Source organism: Sceloporus undulatus, chromosome 2 (genome assembly GCF_019175285.1).
Source record: "Sceloporus undulatus isolate JIND9_A2432 ecotype Alabama chromosome 2, SceUnd_v1.1, whole genome shotgun sequence".
Classification (NCBI taxonomy): domain Eukaryota; kingdom Metazoa; phylum Chordata; class Lepidosauria; order Squamata; family Phrynosomatidae; genus Sceloporus; species Sceloporus undulatus.
Window position 1 is genome coordinate 139,200,578 of NC_056523.1, and position 12,137 is coordinate 139,212,714.

The 12,137-nt window shown below is 40.3% G+C and overlaps 1 protein-coding gene across 8 annotated transcripts in view; it reads right to left on the bottom strand.

Moving 5' to 3' along the window:
- TMEM94 (transmembrane protein 94) overlaps window positions 1–12,137 on the bottom strand; it is a 105,556-nt gene that overhangs the window by 35,429 nt on the left and 57,990 nt on the right. For all 8 annotated transcript variants that reach the window (XM_042448435.1, XM_042448433.1, XM_042448436.1 and 5 more), the window contains 4 exons: window positions 11,654–11,758; window positions 10,654–10,818; window positions 7,458–7,670; window positions 5,010–5,325 (listed from right to left, as the gene is read on the bottom strand). In XM_042448435.1, coding sequence (XP_042304369.1) covers window positions 5,010–5,325; window positions 7,458–7,670; window positions 10,654–10,818; window positions 11,654–11,758 — 799 coding nt within the window. The remainder of the gene's footprint in view (window positions 1–5,009; window positions 5,326–7,457; window positions 7,671–10,653; window positions 10,819–11,653; window positions 11,759–12,137) is intronic.

Genomic DNA, 12,137 nt, shown 5'->3' on the forward strand with positions numbered 1-12,137 from the left:
CCCCTAACCCTCCTCTCGGTTTAGAATCTTGTAGGATCTTTAAAGGGACACGAGGTTTTTTCCCTTCCCACAAAAAAGATGTTATTTCTTTATGCCAATTCTTAATTTTTTATTTTTTATTTTTTTGGAAATTGGGATAGGGATCATTTGAAATTGGAAAAGTATTTTTGGGAGAATCATCATTGATTGCTGAAATTTTCCCTAAAAATGATAAATTTAATCTATTCCATCTCCTCAGATTTTTCTTTATTTCTTCCCAAAGAACTTTGTAGTTTTTTTTCAAAAAGATTTATATTTTTGTTAGTTAAATGTATTCCTAAATTATTTACCGATTTTTGGATGTTAATTCCAGTTAATCTATTTAGTTCTGTCTCTTCTACTCTGGATAAATTTTTGGTTAAAAAAAAGGATTTATCTTTATTTAATTTACATCCTGTTATACCACCAAATTCTTCTATTTTTTTTATCAAAAGTTCTGCACTTAAATTTGGGTCATCTAATATTATTGCCAGATCGTCTGCGTATGCTCTAACCTTGAAATTATGATTTTTGATGCTCAAGCCTTTGATTTCGTTTTCCTCTTTAATAGATTTCATCAGTATTTCAATTACTAAAACAAATAATAAAGGGGAAAGGGGGCACCCTTGCCTAGTACCTCTTTCAATTTGGACATTTTGAGATCTTTGTCCATTTACGCATACCCATGCCAACTGATTTTTATAAATCTCCTTTATCCAAGTCTCAAATTTGTTTCCCAATTTCATTTTCTCCAGAATTACATATATAATTTCCCAATTCACCATGTCGAAAGCTTTTTCGAAGTCTGCAAATAATATTGCTAGTTTCTTATCTCCATGTTGTTGATAGTATTCTAAAATATTCAAGATTCTTCGTAGGTTATCCCCCATAACTCTACCCGGCAAAAAAAAAAACCCCTCTGATCTACATCTATCCAATCTTGCATGCATTTTTTAATCTATTAGCCAAAATATATGAAAAAAAATTATAGTCTAGAAGGGAAATTGGTCTAAAATTTTTAGGATTTGTTAGGTCTTTGCCTTCCTTTGGTATCACAACTATATTTGCTTCTTTCCACGATGGCAGAATTCCTTCTTTAATAACAGCATTCACAGTCAATTTCAAAGGGTGAACCAATTCATCATTGTACTACTCTATTTTTGTTAGCTTTACCCATTCCTTTAACCAATCAAAGCAACAGGCATAAAAATAAATGTATAAGTTTGGGAGACCTAATCCTCTCCTTTTCTTTGCATCCAGTAGGTCTCTATATTTAATTCTTGTTTTTTTTTTCCCCTCTCAGATATATTTTGTTATTTCTTTGTACCATTTTTGAAATAGTTTGTCATTACTCAATATAGGTATATTCTAGAACAGAAATAATATCTTGGGGAGGACATTCATTTGTATCATGGCTATCCTCCCTAACAATGATAATTTGAGGTTTTTCCAATTTATTTTCCAATTTATCCTTTTGAATTTTCTTCCACAAGTTCTCATAATTAGTTTTGAATTAATCCGGAAAAAAATTGTGATCTCTATCCCTAAATAATTAGCTTTCTCGGCTATTTTAAATCCTGATTTTTTTCAAGTCTGGCTTCTTCTTTCTTGTCCTTTTTTTTGTTATTATCATTGTTTTGTCTTTATTAATAAAATTGTATTCTTTTCCATAGTTCTGAAGTGTTTGCACTAGGTTATTGATACTATCCATAAGAATTTCTAAACTGCGTATGCGCTCATTTTTTAATGTTCCTCCTTCATCTTTATCCCCCATATTCCATTGTTCTCTCTGATTTCTTCATTAAGTACAGTCATCCCTCTCTTTTCGCAGCCTTGGGATCCACAACCTTGCTCTTCGTGGATGGCGAGCAGGGAAGGAACAAAATGGCGCATGTGCAGCCATTGAAATACATGGGACCCCAATATTGTTGAGTTTTCAGATTTGCAGAGGGGTGGGGTTCTGGAATGGATCCCCCACGAATCAGAAGGGATGACTGTATTTCTAATGATAAAATAAATGCCAATGGGAACAATGAGCACCCCTGCCTAGTTTCCCTTATGTATTTCTACTGAGCTTGTTACTTCTTTGTTAATCAATATTTGGGCTGATTGTTTATTGTAAATTGCTTTTATCCATCCCATAAAATTCTTACCTATCTTCATGGTTTCTAATACTCCCAACATGAAATTTCAATAAATGTTATTAAACGTCTTTTCTGCATTCACCATTATCAACGCCATTTTTTATTGTGCCTTTCAAAATGTTCTATCGGATCCAATAAACATCTCAGGTTATCTCTCATTTGCCTTTTTGGGAGGAATCCACATTGATCTTAGTTTATGCATGTTTTTAAATTTTTCTTTAACCTGTCTGCCAAAATACTAGCATAAATCTAGTCCAAATTCAGCAAAAACATTTAAAGGTGGCCTTTTAAAAAGCACTTCTCTACCTACCTGATAAATTATTTATGTTAGAGGGACCACTGTCATATGGTGGAGGAGTTAACCCACTGTGGAACGACATAGGAAAGGCTATGGCACCCCGATTACTGAATACTCTCCTCTTAGAGACCAAATTGGTGCCAAGGCTGGTGTCATTTCAGTACTTAATCAAAGATGGCTTTTAATTAAAGCCTTCATAGAATTATAGAGTTGGAAGAGACCACAGGGGCCATCCAGTCCCATCCTCTGCCATGCAGGATCTCATGATCAAAGCACTTCCGACAGTTGGCCATCCAGCCTCTGTTTAAAAATCTCCAAAGAAGGAGATTCCACCACTCTCCGAGGGAGTGTGTTCCACTGTCAAACACTCTTACAGTCAGGAAATTCCTCCTAATGTTTAGGTGGAATCTCTTCTAATGTTTAGATGGAATCTCTTTTCCTTTAGCTTGCATCCAATCTTCCAGGTCCTATTCTCTGGAGCAGCAGAAAACAAGCTTGCTCCATCCTCAATATGACACCCCTTCAAATACTTAAACAGGGCTATGATGTCACCTCTTAACCAACCTTAACTAAACATACCCAGCTCCCCAAGTCTCTCCTCATAAGGCATGGTTCAGGGCCTAACTGATTTTATCCTATTTGCTGGTTGTAATTATTTTAAATTGTTTTATTGGTTTTAAACTGATTTGTTCTAAGTGATCAATAATTTAACATATTTTACTCTTTTAAAATTATAGTTCAGTTGGCCCTCCTTATCCACAGATTTTTTATCCATGGAATCAAGCATCCACGGCTTGAAAATATTCCAAAAAAGCATAAATTCCAAATAGCAAACCTTGATTTTCCATTTTATATGAGACACCATTTTACTATGCCATTGTATTTAATGGGACTTGAACATCCACAGATTTTGTTGTCCACGAAGGGTCATGGAAACAAACCCCAGCAGATAACAAGAGTCCACTGTTATTGTTATTTATATTCCTAAATTGATTTTATTTTACTCCACCCTGAGAACAAATATAAGGTGGTATTTAAATATTTTAGTAAACTTAAATAAGCAAAGATATACACAAGGAGAGTGGGCAAAGAGGCTGTGAGTGCAAGCTCCATAATATTGATTTTGCATGTTTAAATTAGATAAGGAAAGGCAGGCAGGCAGGCTGGAGAGATCATCTCTGCACGTTGTACATTTCCCTGTCTGATTCCTGTCCAGTCACCAGCACATGACTCCACAGAACTGGTCAAAGGTCCACTCAAGGCAAAAGAGATATTGACCCAACAGAGAAAGGCTTACATTTAGCTTGCAGCTGACTGGCTGCCTATTCACACCAAGCCATAGTATATCAACATTAGCTAACTGGGTCCAGATTACAGTTCAGAGTTCCAGGTCTAAGACAAGCAAAACCACCAAACATGCTGTTTGCATGCAGTGACCCATGCCTCTTTATCTCATGTGTACTGTACACATTTGCTTTTACAGGATCCAGGAATCCGATCAAAGCCAATGAGATAATTATGCCCTCCCTATTAGTTCTCGCCAATATCAAAATTCAAATGTTAAGTGGAGAGACTGCATCTTAACACAGTTATGAGAGATTGCTTCTGTCAACTACCTCCAGCAGATCTTATGCTAGTGTTCATGATTCTAGATCACTAATCTAACCAAACAAATGTATGTGTGTGCACACGCATATGCATATGCCTTCAAGTGACTGCTGACTTATGGCAACCTCATTGATTTCATACAGTTTTCTTAGGCAAAGAATACTCAGAGGTAGTTTTGCTGATTGCTTCCTCTGAAATTTACAGCAGCTGGCATTCCTTGGCAGTCTCCTTTCCAAGTACTAATCAGGCCTGATCATCTTCTAAGATCAGACAGGATCTGGTGCCTTTAGGCATTCAGGTCAAAACAAAGCAAGGTCAATAGTTTAATGCAGGGGTGGACAAAGAGCAGCCCTGGGGCTTTATGCAGTTGGTTTTTCAGCCTTGATCCCTGCAGCCTCCTGTATCGCCTTTTTCAGGCCAAAAAGGAGATGAGTTGCCTCCAGGAGCAACCATTCACTTTTTAGTTACAGCTCCCCACTACACTATGTTTTTCAAACTATTTTTCATCCGTAGAAGAGAACATTAGGGTATGTCTGTCTTTCTGGGCACACATAGTAGTTTATACAGCCATGGAGAATCCCAGAAGCAGCAAATTGGCTCTCTGGCCCACTGCACCCCTGTCTTGCACACCCTGTCTTGCTTCTGCTACTTTCCCCCCTCCTGGTCTTTCATTCGAACAGATCTTTGGCAGTGGACCTGGGTAGGGCTTTTTAATCTAGTGCATATTGTCCTTTCTGTAACAGATGTGTTTTGAAAATAAATTTTATGTTTTAATTGGGTCCATTAACTGTCTTGAGTGCCATTCCTTGGAGGAAAGGTAGGTATCAATCCAAGAAAGAAAGGAGGGAGGGGAGATTTTCCTAAAAAAATAAAATTATAGTACAACTCCCACCCTACTTCCCCACCATCTCCTTCATCCCTGCCATCTCTCTCATGCTTACCTATAAGCCTGGCAAGCTCACAAAGTCCCCATGGCACATGTACCGGCAACACAGCATTGTGTGTCTCCTGCAGGGCGATGTTGCAGAGATGGTCAGAGAAGCGGCACAATCGCTCTGTCACACTGGCATTGCACAGATTGAGCAACACATTCAAGCCCAGGGGCTTCAAGGAGGTTAGATGCATCTGCCAGTTGGAATCGTCAAACTGGATGCAGGAAGGATTCTGCTGGTCCTGTGACAAACTCAGCATCTCCAAGTGATAATCGCACACAAAGTCTTCAGCTTCACAAGCCAGTCCTTCGCAGTCACCCTCAGCCTGGCTCAACATTAAAGAAATGTCTCATCAGTTCTAAATGGGAGCTCTGTTACTCTTGCCGCAGTTCAATATGACAACCAATCAACTGCAAGTCCTCATTTTTCTTACATGTGTGTATAGGAGGTTGTATGAGACCACATAGGGTTAGCATACCACTCATAGGCTCACAAAGAGCCCTCACAAGAGTTCTGTGTAGCTAGAAAAATAATGTAATATATTGAAAAATACCCCTTTCTGTTTTGAAAAACAAATTTTTAGTTCTCACTGTTACAGAAAATTATCAGAAAATGTGATGAGAGTAGAAAGCGCAGAAAGTTCAAAATTATTTGGGATGGGGAAGGTCCCAATATAATTCTCTTCAGAATGCATGACTCCTAAATTTATTAATTATGTTGTTATTCCTAAAATTGCAAGAAACTCTGTTGTTACTGACAATAAATACTCTGGGCAGAACTCAGTGCCACTTTATTAACACTGTAGAACTGTTTTGTAACAGCACTCCCACATATACACATATCATAAATGTGGCAGAATGCAGGCCTGTGCTAATATCATCAATCTTATTCTCCTGTTTTATTTGTAACACTTTTGACTGATGAAAAAGCCAGTGGAACTTCAAAAGCTTGCAACATATATTTTATGCGTTTTGGTTGGCCCAATAAAGGTATCACTGTTTTGTAGATTTTGGAAGTAATTATACATCACAGATGTTGTAAATATTTCTTGAGGGATATCTCCAGCCCTCTGCAGGAGGTTGTGAGGGCACCTGGAGGGCTAAAGAAGGGAAGATCACCCCACTTCCCAGGTCCATCGATAAAAGCAGTTCTATCAGTAGAAAAGCTTAAGTAGCTTTCATTAAAGGTACTGAACAATTTGTACTACTCATTTGATCCCTGTGGCCAAACATGAAGTAAAGGCTTCATATAGCTTTCTTCCATCCTAAAATTACATTTTTTTATAAAAACAGAAAAAGAAAGCAAGAACGTTAGCTCAAAGTGTTGCAAAGCAACCTTATGCTGGTAGGTATATTACTCAATCAAAATGTCTTCCAGTTTAGTCCATAGTGATCTGGCAGCACCTCCATCTCATATCTACTCTCTCTAGACTAGCAACCATTCCAGCCCAGCTGCTCCCAAGGATTTTTTTGCACAAGTTCCCACAGGTATTTCTTTTATCCTCCAGTGCACTCTCTTGTGCTCTGTGTGTGCACACTCTACATACCTTCCACTTATACTCCTATGGTACACATCCCCACTAACATAAACAGATGAGCTTAGGATAGTGCAAGAGGTACAGTCACACTGAAATTTTGTACATGTTCCATTCCTTATTCTCCCTGAGGTGGCTTGACCTTAGACTCAACAAGTGATTATCAGGAGGAAGTTTATAAATGTCTGTCACAAGGTGCCATTTTCAGTCTTGCAGATCAGAAACTGGTGGCTGAGGAGTCTAGCCTTACTTGTACTTGAAGCCTAAGCATGCCAAAGCTCTAATCCCTTGCTTGTACCAACATCAGAGAGATTATGTAGGGCTCAAAGGACCCAACTACATCCCTCTTCTGTTACCACATAGAAAGATACACATGCTCAAGTTCTCAGCCCATCACCACAATGTGACCACTGTTCTTAGTTACTCTCCACTCAGCCAGTCTAACTGTATTTCCCAGATACCAATGGGCACATGGTGCTTTGGGATAATCAGGCAGGCCTACCGTTCTCTAAACTGCACTTACTCTGAATATCCCATTGTGAGAAAAGGAAACTAGGTTCATAAAACTTCTTTCTCCTTCACATTCATGATATCTACCTTCTCATGTTACCTATTCACATCTACTTAGTAGACAGAATCACTGTCTTTGTCTTTCATAGACAGGGTCACAGTCTTTAAGCAACAGAGATCTCATCTACAGCTTTTTCCAAACCTTATGTCTTGTTATCTCCAACTTGCTAACCTAAGGACCACACGAGGACTAATATGTCAGGCAGCTCATGCTAGTGGTAGACAGGATCACCAGATCACCACTCTTCTTACTGACATCCTTCCCTCTCACAACTCTCTGTCTTTCTGACACCCTTTTCCCCTTGCCCTGTCTCTGACCTTCCTCTGAAGAAGCTGAGGGCCCCCAGTCTTACCTTCACTGGCTCCTCTTCTCCTCCCTCAATGTCCTTGCTGAAGCTGACATTGGATCCTGAGTGGTGCTTACTGCGGCCACTTGGTTTCTTGTGAATGTGAGTATCAGAAGATTTGGGGGTGTTGCTGGTGGACCACTCAGCCATGTCTTGCTCGTTGGTGATGTGAACTACATCTGACAAAGGCCCAGACAGAAGAGCATCCCTTTCATGGGGCTGTAATACAGTATCAGAAGATGAGGTAAGTAGAGAAAGACATGTGAGTTGAAATAAAAAGGGAAAGCTACATGTCTTATAAACATCCTGACAATGAAAGATTTGTTTTAACCTTTTAGGTAAAATTCATAATCACCCTTAGTGCCCCTTCACTTTTCCAGAGAAAAGTTCTAAGAAAAGAAAAGTTCTGAACTTCTCCTTCCACAAACCCTACCCCTAGTGGCAAAGAACTCTCCAAACATTTTTAGGTCAATAAATGCCATAAGGAAACAAGTACACTAGAAAAAATAATCTGTATTATTGATTAGGTAAGACTTAATTTGAAACACAGTCATCCGTTTCTGTCTGCTACCTTAAATTTATAAAGTGGTTCACAAAATAAAATTTTACAACAATTATATCATGTAAAGTAGAACAAAAGTAGAGGCGCCCGCAGCGTTTGTTCTCCACCTTCAACACTTTGCTTAAACCTCCCTCTCCTCCTGTCTCTTAATCATTATCTCCTAATGACTTTGCTAATTATTTCATCTCTAAGATTACCACTATTCGCTCTGAGATAGTCCCCCCCCCCCCGATTCTTCTTCTGCTCTTAATCTTTTATCGCCCTCGCCTAACAAATTTTCTGTGTTTCCTCCTGCCTCTTTGGATGAACTCTCTACACTTCTGAACTCTTCCAAACCTGCAACCTGTTCTCTTGATCCAATTCCTACTCGTCTTCTAATCTCTATAGCTCCCTCCTTTCTGCCCTCGCTTTTCCATATCTTCAATCTCTCTCTCTCTACAGGCTCCTTCCTGTCGGACTTCAAACATGCTCTCATTTCCCCAATTCTGAAAAAAACTTCTCTTGACCCCTCCTCTCTGTCTAGCTATCGTCCGATTTCTCTTCTTCCTTTTCTTTCTAAGGTTTTGGAACGGGTTGTTTGTTCTCGCTGTCTTGAGTTTCTTGAAGCCAACTCCATCCTCGATCCCTTTCAGTCTGGTTTCCGCCCAAGGCATTCCACAGAGACAGCTCTCACTAAGATCTCGAATGACCTTTTACAGGCCAAGGCTAATGGCCTCTACTCTGTTCTCATCCTTCTTGATCTGTCTGCAGCCTTTGACACCGTTGATCACTCTCTTCTAGTTAATATACTTTCTGACCTTGGTTTCTCAGACTCTGTTCTCGACTGGTTTAGTATCTTACTTATCTGGCAGATCTTTTGCAGTGGTTGCTGGCAGTCAGACTTCTTCTCCTGTTCCCTTATCTGTTGGAGTTCCCCAGGGTTCTGTTCTGGGTCCCCTTCTGTTTTCTCTCTACACACTGTCCTTAGGAAAACTCATTAGCTCTTTTGGCATTTCCTACCATCTGTATGCCGATGACACCCAGCTGTAGCTTTCCGCCCCTCACCTTTCTCCAAGGCTTGAACAGCAAGTTTCGTCTTGCCTCACAGCTGTCTTGCAGTGGATGCGCCATCGGCGTTTGAAGCTCAACATGTCCAAGACAAAGAGCTTCTTGTCTTTCCTCCTAAGCCCACCCTTCAACTCTCCTTTTCTGTCTCTGTGGACAACATTTCTATTCAACCAGTCCAACAAGCCCGCAGTCTTGGTTTTATCTTTGACTCTTCTCTGTCATGTATCCCTCAGATCCAGACCACAGCCAAGGCTTGTAGATTCTTTTTGTACAATATTGCCAAAATCCGACCATATCTCTCCGCCTCTACTGCCAAGATCCTGGTCCATGCCCTAGTGATCTCACGACTTGATTACTGTAACGTCCTCCTGGCTGGGCTTCCTCTTTCTCACCTCCGTCCTTTAATCTCTGTCCAGCATTCAGCTGCACGCATTATCACTTCCACCCACCGCTGTGACCATATCTCTCCTGTGTTGGCATCCCTTCACTGGCTCCCCCACCCTTTCCGCATTCAGTATAAGCTCCTGCTGTCGACATTTAAAGCCCTCCATGGACTGGCCCCTCCTTACTTATCAGACCTTCTTTCTCCTCACCTTCCCACCAGGGCCCTCCGTTCTGGTAGTCAAGGTCTGCTGTCCCAGCCCAGGATTTCCTCTGTCCCATCCCGGATTTGCCCCTTTTCACTTGCTGCCCCTCCATCCTGGAACCTTCTTCCCCCACAAGCAAGAGCCATCACTTCTTTAACCAGCTTCAAAACGGAGTTGAAAACCATCCTATTCAGAGAAGCCTTCCCAGGCATTGCATAATTGTCACTTACTATTTGATGTTCTTTTGGTGCCTTTTTATCAAACCATTTCCTGTATTGCTATGTACTGTATATGTATTATCCTACTTGAGACTATGTATTTTCCCTGGAAGAAGATTAACCATCCATTATGAAGCCAAGCCCTCCCTCCAGTCCATCTGCCTTGGTCCAGGCCTTGGAGGTAGAGAGGAACTTCTGGACCTCTTACCCTTTCCCTCCACCACTCCCTTCTCCTTCTGTGTCATGTCTTTTTAGACTGTAAGCCCGAGGGCAGGGATCCGTCTAACTAAAAAGATTGCATGTACAGCGCTGTGTAAATTTACAGCGCTTCATAAATAAAGGTTAATAATAATAATAATAATAATAATAATAATAATAATAATAATAAATAAGCAACAAAAATCAGAAACCAGTCAGGGAAGATAATAGAATGAAGAACATTTGTGTTCATTCAAAAATCAGTGATGGTGTCAAGTGCATCTCCTGGGTGATTGCATTCAACTCTACTGGGGCAGATACTAAGAAGGCCCTGATCTGAGCAGATGCCAACCATGTGTCACTAACAAATGGAACCTGGAGTAGTGTATCCCCAAACAATCTGAAAGAACAAAGCTGTGAAGATTCATACAAGAAGGGATATCCCTGTGATATATTCTGCTTACAGAATCTGAAGTACCTGCTTTCATCATCTAATTAGCTTTATTCTTGTAACTGTCAAGGGGGTCTGGGAGCGAGATATGAGGTTCCTAAGAAAGCACCCTCTAAAGACCCAAGAAGCCAGCTCTCACCTCTTCATCCATTTCTGGGTGGCAGAAGGAACGTGTGGAGAGTTCATCCGTCAGGTCTTCATGGCTGCTATGAGGCGGTTCCACCTTGCCACTAAAGAACAAAACCGTCTCTGGACTGGGATTAGGCCAGGACAGAATTCCTTGCTTATCCACACAGCAAAGCACCTAAAACAGGCCCAAGACATTCCACAACACCCCTGAGATATATAATAAACCATTGGCAAGACTGCATCTGAATTATTGAGGTATCAACACTAAACATCAGTCATGTCATTTCAGCTTTGAAGCATGTTGGTAGGAAGGATGGGTGAAAGTATTAACCCTGGGAAACTTTCCTCAATGCTACTCAGTGCAGAGTGAATAGCCAGCCTCCACAGCATCTCTGACAGGTTAACATATAGATACCAGAAGGTATTTAAAATTAAGAAAAATATCTATGAAAAGTGGCATACCCAGTTTATGGACATGTTAACTAAGACTACAACGTTTTACAGATTAAGAAGCCCCATGTCTTTTATAACCTACAGCCATGGGCTTTACAGTCTGATGCAAAAAGAGCAGTCCCTTAGAGACCATCAATGTTTGTCATGCTACAAAGAACAGGAAGAATCCCAGACCCATGTTTCTGAGACCCAAGAAGGCAAGTCATTTACTCTGGTTTAAGATTTGATTGATTTAATAGCAGATAGTTCAAGTTTGTTACAATTTTAATACCCAACCCAGACTGCTGTCAATGACTTGGATCTAGCCACAGCTAGCTAGTCCATGCATGTTAGAAGGCCTTGCTGATGGCTACAAAGCAATCTGAACTCCTTTGTTCTAGACACTAGGTCAAAGTGAACACATCTAAGCCACTATCCCAAAAACAGATAAGAAAAATGCAAAAGTTATCATGAGAAGTTAGAATAAGCAAGAAATTGAGAATGAGAGTCAAACTCCTTCAGCCTTTCTAGGAAACCCAGACGCTCACTCTTGGACCTCTCCATAAAATCATACTTACTGTGACAGATCCCAGGCTGTGAAGTAAGCTAGAGGTAAAGGTAAGTGTTGGAGACTTTCCCTTCAGAACACGTAAGAAGTGGCTCCAGATACATCGGATCATTTCCTGCCAGAAAAGCCACAGAAATTGGACAACTGAAGAAGAATAGGCAAGCAGAAATTCAGGTAGGTTTAATGGAAACATTATCCAATTCTCCAATGCCAGAACTAGAGGTAAATGTTTCAGAAGAAGGCTATTATAGGCTTCTGTGAGGAAACAAGAGATCCAAAATCTTGCCACAGATTCTCAGCTGGACTGAGATCGGGACTTTGAGTGGGACATTTGAAGCCATTCAGGTTAATTTTGAAACTACTTCAGTACTAACCTGACTCTATGTTTAGGGTCACTGTCCTGCTGGGAAATTAATCTCCACCCCAACCTGGGTCCCTTGCTAAGTGAAACAGATTTTCCTGCACAATAACCTTGTATTAGGTTCCATCCATCT